This window comes from Phocoena phocoena, chromosome 3 (assembly GCF_963924675.1).
Source record: "Phocoena phocoena chromosome 3, mPhoPho1.1, whole genome shotgun sequence".
Lineage (NCBI taxonomy): Eukaryota > Metazoa > Chordata > Mammalia > Artiodactyla > Phocoenidae > Phocoena > Phocoena phocoena.
This window is the reverse complement of record NC_089221.1, coordinates 73,433,319-73,456,052: the sequence shown is the minus strand read 5'-3', so window position 1 is coordinate 73,456,052 and position 22,734 is coordinate 73,433,319. Positions and strand designations below refer to the sequence as shown.

The window sequence follows — 22,734 nt, the reverse complement described above, 5'->3', positions numbered from 1 at the left end:
ATTCAAGAAATATATATTTATTTAAGATTCAAAAATGTATTTGATAAAATGTGACAGGTAAAAGGATGAATTACGTATGGGTCTTCTTTTAAATATTATATATATATATATATATATATATAAAATATATATCCACTATAATAAAAGGTAGAAGATCAATATTAGAAAAGAGGGATAAAGTTATACAAAAATTCAGGGAAAGCAGCAGTTACTTACCATTGATGGTATCAGAGAGGCCACTGGCATTTCAACTGGGACTTAAAGATGAGCCACATTTGAACATGTGGACTTTGAACTCAAGGTAGTGGAAAGAGAGGCAAAAAGGCAAATGCATAAATTCGTGTAAAATGTCCCTTTTGATTGGCGCGAAAGGTCCATGAAGGTAAATAGTGAGAAGAATATTTGTGGCGTGAGGTCATGAAGGGATCTTGAGGACCAGGTTAAGCAGTACAGAATTATTTTACAGGAAATGGAGAGACATTTAAAATTTCTGAGAAGATGTGTGGCCCAATAAAAACAGAAATTTCCTTAATCTCACAGGGAAGTAAACAGATTGGTGGAGAGAGTGCTGGCGGCAGGGATTCCAGTTAGGTAACTGTTGCAGTGCTCAACGTGAGACATACTGAAGGCCTGGGGCAGTGGCGGAGGAGGGACTCCCACAACGGAAAGAAGGGAATGGACACAAAAATATTATAGAGGATCTAAAGGTGAAGTACCCCCAAATCAGAAAACAGTAAGAAACTTTAAAAATTATACAGATATTGGGACTTCATCTCTGGAGGTTCCAATTCACTGAGCCTCTAGAGAGACTCATCAAACAATCATTTGTGAAAGTGTGATTTTGATGATCAGTTTTGACAGCTACTGACCTGAAAGTCTAGGAGTGTGGAGTAAAAGAAATTACACTGGCATCAAAATTAGGAAAATGAGAAAAGGATTAAGAGGAAGAAGAGAAGGAAGAGGGAGAAAGAGTAACACAGAGATCAGAGCAATTGGGGTAGGCAAGTTGTTGACAAGTTTTGTACTTCCTGAGGACAAGATATTATTCCCAGGAAGAGGACAGAAAAGAAGATGGGAAGACAAGTTGAGCTCAAGTTGACAGATTTGAAAATAACTACTGTGATGTGAAAAAGGCAAAGGCAATCCCTGGAAAACACATACACTCCAGAGTTATGAGTCACAAAAAGAGTGAGTCATGGCCTGGGATTTAACAGGAAAATAAAAAAGAAGAGAGCATCATGAAAACCAAGGGAGATAGACTATTCAAGGAAAGGAAGTTATCGATTTATGCAGACGAGTTTAAGGATAAGGACATGAGAAAAGTGGTCAGTAGATTTGGTGTCCAAGGTTATAGGTGATGAATGGAAGAGAATAAGCAAGATGCTCTCAAGGCTTAGCAGTGAACATAAGGTGATGAGTATAGATAGCTCATGACGACTACTCTACAAGAAGTTCGTTGGTGAAGGAGACAGGCAAGGAGGTAACTTGATAAAGCAGCAGCATTATGAGTAAGTTCTTTCAGGCACTGAAAAGTGACGCATGTTTTTAGATGGAGAGGAAAGACCCAGAATAGAGAGATGTTTAAGATGTAAGGCAATTGTGGAAAATTTAATGAAACAAGTTCCAAAAAAGGAAAAAGAGATGGAGAGCACAATTGGGAGGGTTGGCTTTGGTGAGAATGAGTTATTTACTCCCTTCCTAAAATGGAAGGAAAAATGGCAAAGAAGGGAGAAAAAAAAAAAAAGAATTGATCAGATAATATAAGGAAAGTTGAGTGAGAGATCATCAGGTTGTTTTCACATCTTATATAGAGAGTGAGAATAGAAGGTATTAAGCATAAGACTTACGGGCAATCTGTTTCAAAGATTACCAAAGAATCAATTAAAAATAATCCAAAGGATTACTGAGAAGCAGAGATGGCTCAGCTAAGATTACTTAGACTAAATTTGTATCTATTACGGAGTAGCATTAATTGGCTGGTAAAAAGAAGAGAAGTACGTGACATAGACTGGAATGGTGATTGGCAGAATTGCTTAAAGAGAGAGCCAAGTTGGTGAGGAAATCAAGGGAGCTAATGAAAATATCCTTGGATGTTCAATCACAAGGTCAAAGAGAGGGAGGTCACAGTGAAGATGAAGACCAGTAGGAGTGAGGAACTGGGAGAGGAGGGCAGGGAGAGATATGAAGAGGGAAACGTTGACCCAGGAAGGGAGGATATCATGAGAAATGGTAATCATGGTAATATCAATAGGAAAAGGGTGATGTAAGCAAAATGCAAAAATTTTAAAATAGGAAAAGTTATTAAGCAGGGACATCATGACCTTGAGGTAAGTGCAAGATGGAACAAAAATATTTTGACATCCTGTTAGTTGGAAGGAGTAGCCTCTTACTAGTTGTAAGGAAAGTGATTGGTTTACGAGACCACCATTTTGGTTATGAGAAGGCAACTGAGTCATTTTATAAAAGGATCAGATCAAGTTTGTTACTGCCTTTCTGGCCCAACGAAATTCAAACTTCACCTTTGATATGGATGCCCTTTTCTTCCAAAAGGAAACAACTTATTATAAAGATGTCCTTTTTCACTATTCAACTTTCTGAGTTTTATAATGCATAAACTATTAAGTATACCATTGTGATCACAGGTGTGCCAACTATACATTTTTAAAGAAATTTATGATGCAATAGCTGATTCCCCAGATTACTTGTCCCCACTGCCTATTTCCCTAGACCTATCAACGCTATTTTCCTTTATTTCTGGATCTTCTCTTTAATTCTGTACCAGTTGATTTATTAAAGTGTGATCAAACAAACTATTATTTTGTGGCTATGTATTCTTTAAAGAATTGTATAGGCACTCAGTAATTGAAAGTATCTCTAAATAATGAGAATGGTAATAAATAATACATGAAAAAAGTTGCAAATCACAAATGGAATTTACACCTTAGAACTTGGGATTTGCCTGATTGCAGAGAACCATGGAGTATCACAAGATCACAATGTTGACACCAACTGAGGTGGCTCACAGACCAGGTTGAGTGGGAATATAGTGTTTTCAATATCATAAATATTCCAAGATAAAACAGGCTTGAAAAACTCATTTTTCTACTCTTCAGTAGAGTTTTATATACATTCTTCGGCAATGGTCTAAATACAAATTTGAGAGACATGTTAAAAAAATCAGAAATTGTATTTTCATTAGCTAAGAGCAGAATGGAAGACTTCAGTCACCCGTTAAAAAACTGAATGTGCTCTTAGATCAAAGCAATAAATATGAATAACTGTTTCATGTAATTTTCAAAAGAGTAGAAAGTAATGCCTCACTGTAATTTTTTCAAGATAACTAAAAAAAGGATTTAAGGGGGGAAAAGTCCTTTGAAAGAGTGGAGTATGCCAGGAAAGTTAAAATGTAAACTTTTAATTAACTTGGGAAAAAACTGCCAAGGAAATATTTGGGAAACTCAGCCTATGCATAAAAATTATAAACAATGGGGAAAGTTTCACTGACCCTCTGGGTCAAGCTGAGGCATGGCAATGGTATTCGCATGGCAATGGTAAGCCTATGTCAATAAGAGATGAAGGGCAAAGAGTTTGCAGTGAATCTGAGCAGCAATGCCACTGTGATGCTCTTAGACACTGGCTTTAAATGTATATCATACTGACCACATCTTCCACTAACATTCTACTGAAGCCTATTCATGATGGGTATCAAGAAATTAATTTCAATTCCATTCCTTCTCCTCCCCAACCACCATAAATGATGAACTCAGCAAGTGAGAGTGAATTCAGTTATGTTGTTTAAGTCCAGACTTATCAGACATCATGTCACTTTTAGGCAACAGCACTAGTTCAGTATGGCTGTGCATATGGAGAGTTTATGCAGGGAAGTATTGGAATTTTCCTTTTATCCTACAGTTTAAGGATTGCTATTGTCTTTTGTTTGTTTTTCTGCCACGCCTCACAGCATGTGGGATCCTCTTTCCCTGACCCATGAGGGATTGAACATGTGTCCCTTGCACTGGAAGCACAGAGTTCTAACCGCTGGACGGCCAGAGAAGTCCCTAAGGATCGCTACTGGATGAATTAATGATGTGATCAATTTCACCTTTTAGATGTTCAATGTGGAATGGGGACAGACAAGAATAAAGGAATATCAGTTTAAGAGAGTTGTGAGATGATGGAGGATATAACCCAGGTGCTATGAACTGAATTGAGCGCCTCCCCCACCAAATTCATATGTTGAAGCCCCACCCCTCAATGTGATGGTATTTGGAAATAGGGACTTAAGGAGTTAAGTCGTGAGGGTACAGCCCTCATGGTGGGATTAGTGTCCTTGTAAGGAGAGACATGAGACATTTCTCTTTCTCCCTTTCTCTTCCTCATTCTCTTTCTCTCCCTCTCTCCCCCACGTAAGAACATAGCAAGAAGATGATTGTCTGCAAGCCAGGAAGAGGGCCCTCATCGGGAACTGAATTGGCCAGCACCCAGATTATGGGACTTCTCAGCCTCCAGAACTGTGAGGTATATATTTTAATTGTTTAAACCACCCAGTCTATGGCATTTTGTTATGGCAGCTCGAGCTGATTAATACATCAGGCATGATCATGAAGAAAGGAAGAGAGAGGCATATCTGAGAGACATTTAGTAAGTATACAGGACAAAGTCTGAGTATATTCTGCACCAATTACATATTGAAAGAGTTGTTATGCTAACAAAAATACCAAAGCCTACTGACTGCTTACTATGTTTCAGAGAGTGTGCTAAAGACTTTATATGAATTGACATTTAATACTTTAATCCTTCAAACAGTGCTATAAAGTTATATATTATTATCATGCCTGCACTACATATGAGAATAGTGAGGAAAACTAGGCATGTTTCAGTACCATAAAGAGAGGGGGCAGTCTTTCTTGGAAATAAGAAGATGAAGAAATAATTTGCTAGCCTGGATCACTTCAAATTCTCTCTCAGGAATAAAATCGAACAATTCCTTTTATGGAATTAGAGCTCTCTAGGTCTAATTTAATGTTCACATGTTATGTTTCTCAATGAAAGTTTTGATAAAAAAATGGTAAACTGTGAAGCATTGGTGTTGGCCAGAGTCACCTGTGGTTCTAATCCAACTGCACAATTGAACGGCTTTGCAAATCTGGACACCTTCCTAAGCCTCTCATTTCCTTCATTTTCTTGTCTCACTATAGGAACAGAAATGCCTGTTTCACAAGATTCTTGTAAAAATTGAGATAATATATACGAAATGCTTAGCCCGGTGTCTGGCATACGGTGACTGGTAGCGGTGATGAGGATAATGATGATCGCCACCAGGGCCCAAGTCCTTTCACAGCTGCCACTTACATGTCTACTACTCTCTCTCCCAAACCTACCACATCCATGCTCTATGCCCGCTGCCCACCTAGAAAACAAATGTAAATTGAATTTAACAGTTTAGTACTGAAATAGCCTAAATAGAGAACCATCCTTGTCTCATCAGTTTTAACAGACTAGGTAAGAAGCAGTCACTGAGGTATAGACATTCAGGAAACTTGAGTTTTAGAAAGACCCAGCTCTGCCACAAATTACTAGTCCATTTTCTTCATTGGTTACGTGTGTAAATCAGGAGTTCAGACAGAAATTCAAGCTTTCTTTCAACTCTCTGATTTTAGTTTTTACTTTTTACCTTGACGTTCCAAACCTTAGGAAACTAATTCCTGATGCTATTGTTCTAGGAGTTTTTAATGAGCAATATCAAATCCCCAATTTTTTCAAAAACAATAATGAAAAAAACCAGCACACACTGAATGACTACACATCATCTTTCAGGCTCAAAGATTTCTGATTTGAATCTTTGAAGACTGAGGTCATAGATATAATTCTAAGCAGAGGATGAGCATCCATAATGTTTTTAAAAATATTCTGGATTTTCCCCAGCGCTATTGACAAAATGTGGGAAGACTAAACTGTGTTCACAAAGATTTTTTTTAAGCTCAAGTGGAAGAGATTGTTCATTGTGTAGTGAGGAGCTCTGGGGTTTTCCTTAGGTCCCTAGGCATTGTTTTTTATTTTCTTTTCAGCAATGGAACTGGGAGTAGACTGCAAACAAGCAGCTTACTGCCAAGGACATGTGAAACCTGTTATATTGGTCATTCTGGATCTGATTCAAGTACATACTGTTGTTAGGTAAGATTATTTTACTTTGCTTTAGTGGAAGCCTCAATTTTGGTTTAGGGAAAAAAAATCATATTGTGTTTTTCCATTTATATTTATAAACCATGTAAAATTTAAAATGATAATGACACACTTAGAATTCTGTAATATGTATTTGAAATGACAAGCAATGAAAACTAAAATAAAACAGCACAATAAAATAAGAATGAAAATAAAATTAAAAATGACAATGACATACTTAGAATATTGATGTGAGAATAATAAGGATACTAGAACCAGAGTGTTTCAGCTATTGATTGCTACATAATAAACCACCACAAAACTTGGTGGCTTAAAATAATTTACAATCTGTGCTGGGCGGTTTTCTGCTCTGTGTGGTGTCTACTCGGGCTGGAACCTACAGGAAGGCTTTTTACTCCCATGTCTGGAATCAGACGCCTGAAACAACTGGAGGCTGGTCAAATATGCCTATTCACATGGCCACTCCATATGACTAGCCTGGAGTTTCTAACATCATGGTGGTCTCAGAGTAACTGGACTTCTTACACTGACTGACTGGCTTCCAAGAGAAAGGAAGCTGAAACTGCTAGTCCTCTTAAAGGTTAGACCCGTTATGGGACAGTATCACTTCCATCAGATTACCTTGGTCTAAGCAAGTCCAAAGAGTTAAAGGGAGGGGAAATAGACTCCACTGCTGTAATGTGAGGAGAAGCACACATGTAAAGGGAGGGAAATAATTGATGGCGGCCCTCTTTGGAGAACACAACACAGAGTGTACTGCATTTACCAGGAGCTATTTCCTTGTCTTCTTTTTCCTTTGGCTTATACTCAGTTTCTCTGAACTCTTTTTGAAATTTCTAAGATGTCAGGAGAAGAAAAGTTACTCAACCTTAAGATGAAAGGGATGATACTTCATAATATTCATTAGAGCAAGTTTCCAATGATTTTCATAACAGCAATGGAATCTTGATTTACATTAGTATTGTTGTTCTGTAAATATGAAGACGTGGAGACTCAGAAGAAATGGAAGCATTCATCCTCAAATATATTACCAAGCAGAGAAGTGGCCATTATTGTACCAGGAGATTCCAAATACCTCAGATTCATGTTATACATGGCTAGCTGGATCAAGCCACCTTTACATTTTTTATATATCATATTGAAACATATGTATGGGATTTTTATAAGAAAGGGATTTGTAAACTGCTTCCTCTTTTTATTCAAATTAATTTTCCTTCCCTGATCCATAAATCATTCCTCACATAAGAACTGGCTGATGAATCAGAAAAGAGTCAGTAAATTCTAATGAGCCTAAAAGGAGAGACAAGCTTATCATTGCCAGAGATCAAAACCAAACCCTAAAATTACAGGCTTTGTTTAAAATGCTCTTTGAGACACTGAAGTTTAGTTCAGGGAACATACCTTTATCCTGACTCATTCTCACTGCACACTCACTTCACTGAAGGAGGAGGAGGTCAGTAAATTTCACTAGGAGCCACCGACCTTCGAAAATGTGGTTCACAGCAGTCGAGCAGCAAAAAGGGCACAGAAGGAAGCAAAGCTGACATCGCTGTCCCAGCCACACTCAGAAAGGGAGGGACTGACAGTGGTTGTCTTTGGAGACTACAGCACAGAGTGTATTTGACTTACTAGCAGCTCTTCCTCTGTTCCCCCTTTCCTTTGGATTTCAGTGGAAATTTGAGTCTGAAATTAAGGGATGTCAGGAGTGAAGAAGTCACTCAAAATATAAAGGGGTTGATACTGAGCAGACATAACCAACACACAAGTGTTGATGTAAAATTGCTCCTGTTGTCAGGCACATCTAATCTGCACCAGAGTGAATAGTCTGGAGAACAGTTCTATAGAAATATGGAAGATTCCAGCCCAAACAAAATGACTGATATAAGCTCTTCAGTTATTCAAACAGGGCTGACGCTGGTGTTAACTAATCACATCTGTTTACCAAACCTAAAACTCTACGGTAAATAAATAATCATAATCATTCTAGCTACTAAAAACAAAAAACAGCTTGGCTATAACGAAACTATCAATTGACCTTTCCTTCTCATATGCATCTTACTCATTGTTAAAGGTAATTTATAAATAAACAAAAAACTCTTGACAAGGTTTGACCAAAAATACTCAAAATTTAACATAATGTGGAAAACTAGGAAACTGTGCTTCTGTAATAAAAGGGGATTTACTTTCAACTCTTGATTTATTATTTGAGAATATATTTCTCATGCTACTATCTAATACAGTTAAGCCTTGAACAATGCAAAGGTTAGGGGTGCCAAACCCCCTCACAAACAAAAATCCACATATAACTTTATGTGGATTCAACCAATGGTGGATGGTATAGTACTGTAGTACGTTATCTATTGAAAAAATCTGCATGTAAGTGCATAGTTCAAATCAGTGCTGTTCAACGGTCAACTGTAATATCTGGAAATACTCATCCAATTAAAAAAATGCAGGGGACTTCCCTGGTGGCACAGTGGTTACGAATCTGCCTGCCAATGCAGGGGACACGGGTTCGATCCCTGGTCTGGGAAGATCCCACATGCCGTGGAGCAACTAAGCCCATCCGCCATAACTACTGAGCCTGTGCTCTAGAGCCCGAGAACCACAACTAATGAGCCTGCGTGCCACAACTACTGAAGCCCATGTCCCTAGAGCCTGTGCTCCACAACAAAAGAAGCCATCACAATGAGAAGGCTGTGCACTGCAACGAAGAGTAGCCCCCGCCCACCGCAACTAGAGAAAGCCTGCGCGCAGCAATGAAGACCCAACACAGCCAAAAATAAATAAATTAATTAACTTAAAATAAATTAAATTTTAAAAAATGCAGGGCAAAATAAAACTAAACTATAAACCATCTCAGCTGCCTTAGGAAAAAGGTCTATTTTGCATGTTTGGAATTGTAGAGAACTAAGCCAGATCTGCTTGAGACTACAGTCTTCCCTCTGTATCCATTGGGGATTAGTTCCAGGACCCTGCAGGATACCAAAATCCAAGGATGCTCAAAGTCCCTTATATAAAATGTCATACTATTTGCATATAACCTATGCACATCCCCTGGAATACTTAAAATAATACCTAATACAATGTAAATAGTTGTAAACACAATGTAAATGCTATGTAAATAGTTGCTGGTGTGTGGCAAATTCAAGATTTGCTTTTTGGAACTTTCTGGAATTTTTTTTTCCCAAATATTTTCCGACCCATGGCTGGTTGAATTTGCAAATGCAGAACCTGGTGATACAGAGGGCCGACTGTAATTGGAACTGCCCTCCTTCTCAGATATAACGTACACACGGGGTATAAAAAGTGCAGGAATCTCAGAGGAAAGAAGAGAAGAGGCTTGGTACCAGTCTGTGTTGCAATTTGAAGCTTTGGCTTTTAGAGAACATAGTGGCAACTGCTTGCACTGTGGACTCAAACTCCTGAGTGGGGTTTGTGCCAATTATTCTAACAATAAAGAATATTAGAAGCAAAGAAAGGGTACTTACTATCCAGTTTTCAAAAATACAGATGTGGGAACTTTACTAATATAGTAGACTTTTCAGCATTCCCCTACCCCTCTCCCCCAATTTTTAAACAAGGTAGATATTTATGGGTAGTTATGTTAATTTCTTTAATTCTAGAAAATTCTCAACATTACCTCTTCAAATATTGATTACTCTCCATTCCCTGTATTCTTTTCTCCTGGCAATGTATTCTCATACTTCTTAGCTCTGTTTTCATATTTTCTCTTTTTTTGTATCTTTCACATGAATTCCTTAATCCTAGCTTCGGATTCTAATTAATTAATTCTCTCTTCTCTGTGTCTCATCTATATTTTATCTCAAATATAAAGATATTTAAAACTTTCGACTAGTGTTATTTTTCACTGTCAAGATTATTGAAATTTTTTCATTTTCATATTGGTCTGTGTTAATTTTATTTGCTTATATCTTTTTTTTTTTTTTTTATGTTTAAGTGCTTTGAATGGATATACCTTCCTTTATGTCAGGGGTCAATGGTCAACCATTTTCTGTACAGGGCCAGATATTAAATGTTAGGTTTTTCAGGCCACATGGTTTTTGTTGCAAGCAGCCATAGAATATATGTAAACAAATGGGTGTGGCTGGGTGTCAAGAAAAACCTTTACTTACAAAAACAGGTCACTGCAGCTACTTTGGAAAACAGTTTGGCAGTTCCTCAAAATGTTAAACATCGAGCTACTGTATGACGCAGAAATTCCAATTCTAGGCATATACCCGAGAGAAATGAAAACACATGTTAATACAAAAACTTATATATAAATGACCATAGGAATGTTTTTCTTAATAGCCAAAAGGTGAAAACAACCCAAATGTCCATCAACTGATGAATAGGAAAGCAAAATGTAGTATGTTCACACAATGCAATATTATTTGGCAATAAAAAGAACTATGTACTGATACATGATATAAAATATGGATGAACTCTGAAACCACTATGTTAAGTGAAAGAAGCCAGACTTAATAAAAGACCACCTATTCTATAGTTCCATTATATGCAATGTCCAGAATAGACAAATCTATAGAGACAGAAAATTGATTAGCAGTTACCTAGGCTTCAGGGAAGTGGAGAATGGGGAGTGACTGCTAACAGGTATGGGGTTTCTTTTTTGGGATGATGCAAATATTCTAAAATTAGATTATGGCGATAGTTACACAACTATATAAATATAGTAAAGACCAATGAACTGTACAATTTAAACAGATGAACTTTATGGGATGTAAACTATATCTCAATGAAGCTGTTAAAAAAATAAATAGATAAAATGAGGAAACAGGTAAGTGGCTGGCAGGGCCATAGTTTGATGATTCCTACTTTATATTTTTGAGGAACCTAAATAACTTGAGAAAGTTATTTATCGTTTATTCTATTTTTATATTTTTTTCTATGTTAAATTCATCTCTTTGCTGATTTTAAGGGCTATCTTTGTTAGTTTTCCTCCAATGTTTGGGACTTTTATATTGCAGCTAATCTTGAGTAGAAAGCATTTGCTTCCTTGCTTGTTCTCTCTCTCTCTCTCTCTCTCTCTCTCTCTCTCTCTCTCTCACTCTCTGTCTTTCTCTCTGGCTACCTTTTTCTGTCTAATGGTTTTGTGGTGGCCTCCACTTAGCCCTTCTGTCCAAAAAGGACTAGTTTGGTGTCATGGGTCTTCTGTCCCCATAATGACATATACATATGAATATGGCAGATAAACTCTGTGAACTCTAGAGATTTTGGCCCAGGAACTTGGTGAGATGCTTCCTCTGCTTTCTCTTTGGGCTCCCAGATCCCTAAGCCAAAGCCCAAGCTACTATGGCAGCTCTTTTTCAGGTTCCTTTCCTACAGGTGCTACTGCTCCAGTCTACCGGCCTTGGGTGAGACCTTTAATTCCCAACTTACCACCACAGCAGTTGAGATACTCCTGCATTCACAGGCTTGTGGACCCAGAAAACATCAGGTCCCTGACAGTAGCCCAGCTTATACTTTGTGCTTCTGCTCTTTCTGATCCACAATTCATCTTCTTTTTAATTTTCTCTTGTTATATCTTGTCATTAACTGCTATGTATATGGAGCAGGGAAATGGGCAAAACATGAATTTACAGTCCTTCTGGACTGGATATTTTTCAGGTCAACACAATGGAATTCTAGCAGACAGATTCAAGGAGAGTTATCAAATGCTCCTTGGTAGAGTAGATTGACATTTTTTTTCTTGAAAATTTGAATTCGAGGTATGTGGAACATGTTCAGATGGAAGAGAGTTAAAGGAGGTTTCAAATAAAATGTAAGACATCAGCTTAGAGGTCAAAGCTGAACACATAGTTTTGGGAATCAGAGAAGTCAAGGCAAAAATGATAGTCCTAATAATAACTTTTAAAGGGATACCTACAAACAGATCAATGAGATAAATTCTATAATTTCTATTTCTGATGATATGACAGATTCCTTTTCTTCTTAAAGTTATATTTAGCTTGGGGATCCATTCCCATAATCATAAGATTTTATGGTGCATTGATGATTATTAATTTATTCATTTAGTCAACAAATATTAATTATGCTCTTGCTATCTACTGCACACTCTACCAGGCTCTGGTGATACAGAGATGAATAATAAATGGTCCTTACCCTCAAGGAATTCATATTTTATTAAGGAAATCAGCCACACACACCAAAACAAGTCACCATTTCATTCTGAAATAAGTGCTAAGTGCTGTAATGGCTGTAGGAACAAAGTGCTTTAAAAGCATACAAGAAGGAATGAGTAATGCTTATTTGGTGTGGCTCTGTAAAGAGGGAATTCCAAAGGCGTCACAGAAGAGGTAGCATGTTGGGAGCTTCCAAGATTTCTATAAAAGAGTGAGCAGTATCTTGCTGGAAGGGCTTCCTAGGGATTAACTTGTGTTTGTTCAGCACACCACTTTTACTTAGATTATGGGTTTCTTTAGGACAGCTTTGGGGAGATAATGAAGATTATGGAAGGGTAATAAGCACCTTCCACCTCTCTTTCATCCACATTTTCTCACATTACTTACTAAACACATGAGTTTTATCAACTGATGATGAGGAATTCGTAGAGGGCGCCTTACATGAGCAAAGATGACAGTATCAGGCAATTTTAAGGATGAGTAAGAGTAGGGGCTTCCCTGGTGGCACAGTGGTTGAGAACCCACCTGCCAGTGCAAGAGACATGGGTTCAAGCCCTGGTCTGGGAAGATCCCACATGCCGTGGAGCAACTAAGCCCGTGTGCCACAACTAGGGAGCCTGCAATCTAGAGCCCATGAGCCACAACTAGTGAGCCCGCGTGCTGCAACTACTGAGTCCGCATGCCTAGAGCCCATGCTCCACAACAAGAGAAGCCCGTGCACTGCAACGAAGAGTAGCACCCACTCGTTGCAACTAGAGAAAGCCTGTACACAGTAATGAAGACCCAACACAGCCAAAAATAAATAAATAAATAAATAAAATTTATTAAAAAAAAAAGAACGAGTAAGAGGAGTAAATTGATGGCATGGTCAGAATGCAGGCTGAATGGTAACTAACTTGGGGACGAAAAGATGGCCCAGGGGTGGACTTATAGAGACTCTTGTGTTATAAAGACTGGACTTTCTTCTGGGCAATGAGAGAGACTTCGAATGACTGTAAAGCTAGAGAGTGAGGGGAGCCACTTTGTTGAAATATAGACATCTGAGAAAATGATACTGGAGAAGAACTAGAACTAGTGACCTATCAGGAAAACACTGTAAGAGTCCAAGTGAGATAATGACTATTAGATTGAGTGGGAATAGGGGAATCAGAACTGTCATAATTGTTTTTATTTGAAAAGCTACAATAAGAGCAATGCTTCTATTAATATTTCATTGCAAGAGAGGTTTCGCTAGTTGGGATAGAAGTGTGCTAGGGCTTTTAGCATTATGTTCAATGCTTGAGGGCTGTTTTTCAGATAATCAGAGCATTGTTTATCTACTCTATCCATGATGGATCATATCCAAAAAGGCACAGGGGTGATTCAGGCATGAAAGGACTAACTCGTTAGGTTAGGCCCTTATGATGTTATCATTATTGAAAACATGCAAACATTGGCACTTTTACATAATATACAGAACAGAATAAATCTGGTTATTTGGGGAAAGAAACAAACTTTTCCTTCAAAAGAGAATATGCATTTTAATAAAATGAATCTCAAGTTGAATAAAAGCATAGCTTCTAGATATATTCTATATCCTGTGAAAAAGGTGGATTTCTACATTGAATATTGCTTTTTTAACGGAAGAATCTAAGATTAATCATAACCTTAAATAATATCTCTGCCCACATAATAACTGCATGCTAAATGAGAGAGAAGAGGGTAGAGTTGGCTAGATACAACTATCTACAAACTACCCCACAGACTAATATAAAAGAGTCCCTTCTTTTTACACAACAAGGAAAATCTTTTTGCATCTTCCCTGACACAGTTTAGGAACTACAGGCTTTTCTTATATTAGAATGAATCCTTTTATTAGCCTATAAATGACAATATCTATTGAGTCTCTAATAATGTATTAGACATTATTATATTATGTATTCTAGGGACTTCATATATGGTATCTTGCTTAAACTCTGAAAAGCACTTAAAAAGTGAAGAACTTCTCCATTCATTTGGCTTTAGATTTGTAAAAGCTTAGAAAAGACTAGTCTTCCTCTTGGCCCAAGCGGGATTCCCCCACCCCCAGCTCATCAGATTCTCCCTAATATCACTCAAACCATTTTAGAGTGACTTTTCTGTATGAAGGTGTTTGGTTATTGTTCCTTAAAAAAATTCCTAAGAGACGCTAATCTAACAACAGAAAAAGAAACACATCATAAAAACCTGTGTTAAGTATGATTCAAAGGGAAAAAATGAGCTGTAGTGAAAGCCAATTTGAGCTGGAAAGACTGTACTCTTAAGTAACCAGACATGTGTAGCCACTTATGAAGCTGTCTGGTCACATATGTTTTTAAACATTTGTCAGCAGAGTCAGAACTCCACATGCAAAATACAGCACTCCCAAGCATTATGGAGGTTTGTGAAGAAGTCTCAGAATCTGAAAGAAGTGAACAGATTTCACAGGTTGAAAACAGGTTGTTAGTGCTTGAGTTGAAGAACACTTGGGGAAGCAGCTCCCAAAGGCTGTGAGTCATTTACTTGAATATTAATATCTCAGGGACAAAACTGGCATCAGAATAAAACCTACAGAGCCCTGAAGAGAGATGTCAGGAAGTCCCAAGGAGCAGGAGAAACTGGAGAACTATAATTTAACTTATGGCTTCAGAGCTGAAAGCTAAGTCGAACCTCACTCCTTTTCTTTCTTTCTTTTTTTTTTGCGGTACACGGGCCTCTCACTGTTGTGGCCTCTCCCGCTGCGGTGCCCAGGATCCGGACGCGCAGGCTCAGCGGCCATAGCTCACGGGCCCAGCCGCTCCGCGGCATGTGGGATCTTCCCGGACCGGGGCACAAACCCGTGTCCCCTGCATTGGCAGGCGGACTCTCAACCACTGCGTCACCAGGGAAGCCCTCACTCCTTTTCTTGATAAAGAATATTCAGTGACCTTTACCCTCCATTAAAAGTCCCCATCTTAAAATACAAATACAGTTTCTTTCAAACCTGCAGCATTTGTTCTTCCTCTGAAGACATCATCATATGCTTTCCACTGTGGCTTCACCTGGTAGGCATGGATGAACACCACAAATACTACCACGAGGCACATTAACGGAACAAGAGCTGCACTGAACAGAGCTGCATAGATGTTTGGGATGAAACACCTGGAAGAGACAAGAGAAGAGATAACTCAGCTTCAACACAAACATTTCTAAATGCACCATGCATTACATCACCGCTTTATACTAGCTCTTTGTATCTAAATGTTGGCAAAAGCAACTTTCTGGCTTGCCAAATTGGAGCTCTGTTTGAGTAGAGGCTACATGACTAAATCTAACCCACTGCTTCACAAAGTAGGTTCCATGGAACATGCATATCCTGAGGTGCTCAGAAAACTTCAGAAAAGGTTACGGCCAAACAAATTTCAGAAACGCATATTTGCTTTTCCAGCTCTGTCTTCTTCGTCTAATGAGACCACGGTTTCACTAGGGACCACATGAGGGAAGGTAATTGTTTTCTTTTATCTTTTTAAATTTTTTTATTGAAGTATAGTTGTTATACAATATTATGTAAGTTACAGGTGTACGATACAGTGATTCACAATTTTTAAAGGTTATACTCCATTTATAGCTGTTATAAAATATTGGCTATATTCCCTGTGTTGTACAATATTCTCTTGTAGCTTACGTTATACCTAATAGTATAACCTCTTAGTTCCTACCTCTTTTATACCTAATAGTTCTACCCCTATGTTGCCTTTCCCCTTTCCCTCTCCCCACCGGTAACCACTAGTTTGAAGAAGGTATTGTTTAAAGGCAAATTTGAAGAGTCCCAGGGCTCAACTCTGTAATTTCTACAATTTTGTTCTCTGCTTGGATGACAGTTTTGTCATTCCTAAGCTGTACATTTCCCTAGAGCCATTCATTCTCTTGAAAATGATGACAATTTTCCATTTAGAAGCTATACTGCATAACTGTATCCATTATTACTGGAGTTTATTTAGATCAATGAGGTTTAAGGTAAACTTAACATTATTTATATATTTTGGTAATACTGAAATTCCACGGAAAATGGTTTTAGAGATGTAATTGGAAGATTTTACTCACGGGTTATAAAAATCATCTTGTTCATATAAAATCTTTCACAAAACAATCTCAAAATGGAAGACTGTTAAATAGGTTCTCAGTATCTAAAATTGTGCTTCTGAGGTATTCTTATTGAGGACACACCTCCTACGACTTTTAATGGCAATAATACTTTACAAGAAATCTTAATAGTAGAGAATGTCTCTTGTGAAATATTTTCCCCAACTTCTCCATTTTTTAATACATAATATCTGCAAACCTAGATTGCAATATAGCCAAAAATAATGGATGCTGATAACTCAAGGAAAAAAATATAACTTATTAAGAAGAAAACCTCAAAATCCAAACTATAGGTAATCAGGGGAAACACCCATTCTTGCAACTTGGGAAATCAGTCCCTTTGATTTTATGTTTAAAAAGAGATATGTTATTAAAGACTTTACTCAGATATTATTTCTAATTAATATGATCTGCTAAATGTATTCAAGTAAACAAGACACATTTCAAGAGATATTTCAACACACATTCTGCATCTGCAAAGAGATGTCAGAATGATGAATTTTCTGGCTTTTAGAATTTAATTTGGACAGCATAAAGCCTGAATCCTTTCCTGTACACTCATTTGTATGCCGTAAGACCCACATCTTCCAGGTAAAAGGCATGTGATTAAATGAAACAGGCAAACATTAATGGCTTTGATCTTGAATATATTTCTGCACTAAAAATAGGGGTCATGTTGGCTACTTGTTTTTATGTACATTGGCTTTAAATGATTTCTTTTTTTTTTTTTAATTTAATTTTATTTTTTTTAACATCTTTATTGGGGTATAATTGCTTTACAATGGTGTTAGTTTCTGCTTTATAACAAAGTGAATCAGTTATACATATACATATGTTCCCATATCTCTTCCCTCTTGCATCTCCCTCCCTCCCACCCTCCCTATTCCACCCCTCCAGGCGGTCACAAAGTACTGGGCTGATCTCCCTGTGCTATGCGGCTGCTTCCCACTAGCTATCTACCTTACGTTTGGTAGTGTATATATGTCCATGCCTCTCTCTTGCTTTGTCACAGCTCACCCTTCCCCCTCCCCATATCCTCAAGTCCGTTCTCTAGTAAGTTTGTGTCTTTATTCCTGTCTTACCCCTAGGTTCTTCATGACATTTTTTGCCTTAAATTCCATATATATGTGTTAGCATACGGCATTTGTCTTTCTCTTTCTGACTTACTTCACTCTGTATGACAGACTCTAGGTCTATCCACCTCATTACAAATAGCTCAATTTCGTTTCTTTTTATGGCTGAGTAGTATTCCATTGTATATATGTGCCACATCTTCTTTATCCATTCATCCGATGATGGGCACTTAGGTTGTTTCCATCTCCAGGCTATTGTAAATAGAGCTGCAATGAACATTTTGGTACATGACTCTTTTTGAATTATGGTTTTCTCAGGGTATATGACCAGTAGTGGGATTGCTGGGGCATATGGTAGTTCTATTTATAGTTTTTTAAGGAACCTCCATACTGTTCTCCATAGTGGCTGTTCCAATTCACATTCCCACCAGCAGTGCAGGAGTGTTCCCTTTTCTCCACACCCTCTCCAGCATTTATTGTTTCTAGATTTTTTGATGATGGCCATTCTGACTGGTGTGAGATGATATCTCATTGTAGTTTTGATTTGCATTTCTCTAATGATTAATGATGCTGAGCATCCTTTCACGTGTTTGTTGGCAGTCTGTATATCTTCTTTGGAGAAATGTCTGTTTAGGTCTTCTGCCCATTTTTGGATTGGGTTGTTTGATTTTTTGTTATTGAGCTGATTTGTTTTCACCTGAATTATGGATTCACTGCCACAGGCTGGCTTAAAGCAGGTTAGACAAACACAGACACTGACAAAGGAAGTCACACGGGCTTCAGTGTCTTAATTTTTATCTTGAAAAATGTCATCACAAGTCAATTTCAGGCTGTAAAATGGGGATAATTACCGAATCTACTGTGAGCTGTTTTAGGATAATAAACATTTTGTACACAGTGTTATGGCGTATAGGTTTGGCTCTCCAACATCTACACTTGCCGGTGGCTGGCCATGTTTGGTTCTCACCTCTATCTGAAGTGCTTTCCTGAAAACTTCCCTTTATTTTAGAGGAAAACATTTGAAAGGAGGACTTCAATGAACGCCGTGCGATCCTGGTCAAAAAATAAATTGGGCAAAGTGGACCTCTGGGAGGTTAGAAGTAACCAGGCATGTGTGCAGTGGCTTTGGGAAGAGGGGGAGAATTCCCAAAGTGTCACAGCTCTTCACAATCTCACTTGCAATTCTCCCTGTTTGTACAGTGACTTGGCCATGTTGGGCCATTCTTTCAGAGAAAGGGGCAGGAAAATTATCTAATCCTGAAGCAACCCTTTTCCCCTCTGTTTCTTCAGAGCCCTACAAATCGTGGCCTCTCATTAGCATCAGGCTGGTGAGAGTGCCCTAAGTTTGTCCTCCACCTGGTCAGCATGGGGCCAGATCATGAATGAGGAGGGCTTGGGCCCCCAGCGTGCCTGCCCTGTCTGCAGCCCCTTCTGCCTTCCTCTCCTGCGCAGGTACTACAGTCCGGCAGGGGCTTCCCTCGCCCACTCCTGTCCAGCTGTGACTCCGTCCCAGTCTCCCTCCAACAAACTCTCTGCCTTGTGTACCACCTCTCTTAGGGATTAGGGGGTCAGACAACTCTCCTGCAACAAACACTAACAATTGCAAATAAGACAGGGCTGAAAGGGTAACCCACAAGTGCAGGCTGCAGTCAGGGCCCCTACTCGTGTGACCTGGGCCATGGAATGCAGGTGGAGCTGGCTATGTCATTCTACATTCTATCTTATATACTAACACTTCCTTGTTTTAAATTCTCATTGAACTTTTCCTTTAAAGCTAATATGTATTCTAAGTTTCTGATCGATCTTTTCTGAATGGAATTTCTACTGATGTAGAATAAAACTTGCGACACACATTTAAAAGTTCCCAAGATAAATGAACTATACCCTACCCTCAAAGGAAAAAAAAAGTCTCATTAACCAGAATTTTCTTTAGTCCAACTGACTAAGATGTACAGTACATCCAGGTAGTCTGAAGATTAGATCACATGAAAGTGATGTGGGGAGTGAGGAAACTGAATATCATGTTCAAAACAGTGTTTGAAGTACGGCTGGGAACAAATTCTTGGAAAAACAATGTTAAGAAACAAGCAGACTGAATACTATGCATACACAGGGCTGTGGAAGCAGCTGATTAACCTGCTGGCAACTACTGCTTCAAGGACAGCTGTGGCAGTTACCAGAAAGTGAGACAAAGGCCGTGTGGATTTGCTGTCTTAAAAAGGGCGAGGAAAGTTCTTCCTTGTAATTACTAGCTCAACCAGCTTCAAAGCATTCTGGCGACCCTTCTCTCTTTTGGCGTTAAATATTATTCTTTTGGGTTCTTGTAATCACATGACGAACTTTTGCTGTTCCCTTTTAAAGTTTCACGGGTAAATTTCCTTTCTTATTATAACCCTCAGACAATCCTACTTTATTTCAAAATCTTGCCAGGACTTCATTCTTTTTCTCTATTTTAAGCCAGATGAAATAAGTAGATGTTGTTTCACTATCTTCAGTTTTTCCTCTTCAAGTCTACCCTGGAGCATTCACAACGCCTTATGTCACTTCCTCATTTATTTAATTAATTTATTTATTTAAAAAAATATATTTATTTATTTATTTTGGCTGCATTGGGCCTTCATTGCTGTGCGTGTGCTTTCTCTAGTTGTGGCAAGCAGGGGCTACTCTTCGCTGCGGTGCGTGGGCTTCTCATGGCAGTGGCTTCTCTTGTAGTGGAGCATGGGCTCTAGGCACGCAGGCTTCAGTAGTTGTGGCACACAGGCTCAGTAGTTGTGGCTTGCGGGCTTTAGAGCGCAGGCTCAGTAGCTGTGGCGCATGGGCTTAGTTGCCCCATGGCATGTGGGATCTTCCTGGACCAGGGCTCGAACCCGTGTCCCGTGCATTGGCCGGCAGATTCTTAACCACTGTGCCACCAGGGAAGCCCCTCACTTTCTCATTTAGTAAGATTATTATTAACCCCTCACCCCACCGCTCCCAGGTAGTTCTTTATACTTATTGAAGTGTTTCTACTTGTATTACCCAACTTGATTAAAAAAAATTACGTGGGTGGTATACGGTATTTCAATTTTTTTATTCTTGTATGAAATCAGCATAAGGAGGGGCTCAGAAGCAAAGAGTCCAGGAGAGACAAAAGCTTCACTTACAACTGCTAAAAATATTGGAAGAGATGCTGGGAACTCCCTGTACGTGAAACTGTAATTTGAGTCCATTTAAATTATATTTTAGAGAACAAGTTGACCCTGGCGCACTGGAGGACATGAAGCAATCCAGGCAGCAGACATGTGTGTTACATCTGGGTTACATAGGTAATGAAAAAGGAACTAGGTAATGAAAGAATAACAGATGTTTGTTTCTAAGGTCTTTATAAGTACTTCTCCTCAACAAGACAATGATAATAGTTATGACTCATAGGCTCATGTGCCAACCTCCCCCAGGAGGGGAGATTTCTTTAATGATGGCACCTATGTCACAGTTACATTTGCCGCTGCAACCAGCTTTTTCTTTTCCACATGGAAACTCATGGTGATGCCCTACTTTATATGGGAAAAAAAGAGATGGTCTGTCAGTTTTATTCCAGAAATTTTAAAATGTATGATGGATCAAGAATTGTCCACTTATTGCAAACTGAGTTCTACTTTGTGTAGAAAGTACAATACATCGATGTACTGGCCCTATTAGTTGAAGAATACAGATGTTATTCATTATGTAGATGCTTATAAATAATATCTAAGCCAATACTTATGAGTTCAATATTCCTTTCCTTGCCCGCTCAATTTACTTTCTTTCCAAAGATGATGTTATTATTTAACACACACTTTTAGTTTACCGGTGAATTTATGTATGTATGTATGTATGCATGTATTTCTGTGTATATGTGTGCATTTCCTGTCCCGTTCAAAATGACTGGAGAGGTTTAGAGAGAGCCCTTTAAGCACATTCATTTTTTTCTCAGGAATAAATTTATGAAGACATTGGAGTGAAGAGAAAATAACTGTTTAACGAGCTGCAAGTTAGGAAAACAAATTCTTCTAGAAGTCCTTCTGTTGTACTGCACACAACTGAGTTCTAAACTTCATCTTCCTTTAAACTCTAAACAAGAACAATATTAAGACTGAATTGCAGATAAGCCCTACAAAGTGAAATCTCATATTAGGATAATGTATGGACTTAGAGAAGAAGAGGAAGAGCAAAGTATTTTCTTAAACTGAATTAGCCAGTAATGAAAACAACCTTAAATATTACTACTACTGTTTCTACTTCTTCTACCACTACTAACAGTATTAGCAGTGATCATTTACTGTGTGCCAGGCATGAAACTCAATCCCTACATGTATTATCACACATAAATATCACAACAGTCCCCTTAGCCTCATTGTACATATGGAAAAATGACACAAAGTATATGAGGTCAAATGCTATAGCATAAATAGGCTCATTCTGCTACCGCTACGATTCTAAAATTATTTCACAATTCTAGCAAAGACATATTAGAGTTAGTAGGACAGTGTTTCCTTGAGGACTTGGACTGTATTTTTTTTTAGTATTTCTCCTAGTCCTTTGCATAATCAGACCCTTAAGAAATGTTTATTTCTTTCACTGATTTTTAGCAGTCTTTGAAACCACTCACTTTTTAAAAAAGTAGGCATAGAAAATCCTGCATTTCCTGTGTGCTTAGTTTAATCAAAATCCAAGCAACATCTGAATATCTACCACGTATCAGGTATGGTGCTGGCCATGGAAGGGCAGATGAAGATGCCTAAGGCACGGTCCTTCCCATCAAGAAGATCACAGTTGCAATAAGTCAATCTAATCTTCTGTTCAAAGCATTGTTAATCCATCAGCATCATCAACACTGCCTGGGAGTTTGCTCTACATGCAGAATCTCACACTCCATGACAGAGTTCCTGAAACTACATTTTAACAAGATCCCCACGTGTTTCATGTGCACATTGAAAAGCTGGAGAAGCACTCTTCTAGCGCACTCATGAGGCATAAAGTAGCTTAAGCTAATTAACAAAATTAACTAATCTTTACATCTATTTGGCAGTGAAGCCAAGTGTAACCCCAAAAGGAGAATTAGGCCCAGAGATTTTGCAGCACATGGTGGTCACAGCAGCCTGAAGAACCAGAGAGGGAAGAGCAGCAGGAAGCAAAAGGGACAGAGAAGCAGAGATGTGTCGTATTTAGAAGTCTGGCAATTAGCTCCTGTCACA

At 38.4% G+C, this 22,734-nt stretch overlaps 1 protein-coding gene across 1 annotated transcript in view; it reads right to left on the bottom strand.

Annotated features, from left to right (window-relative positions):
* ADGRV1 (adhesion G protein-coupled receptor V1) overlaps nucleotides 1-22,734 on the bottom strand; it is a 542,990-nt gene that overhangs the window by 70,467 nt on the left and 449,789 nt on the right. The window contains exon 86 of the mRNA XM_065873671.1: nucleotides 15,310-15,467. Within this exon, the coding sequence (XP_065729743.1) occupies nucleotides 15,310-15,467 (158 nt within the window). The remainder of the gene's footprint in view (nucleotides 1-15,309; nucleotides 15,468-22,734) is intronic.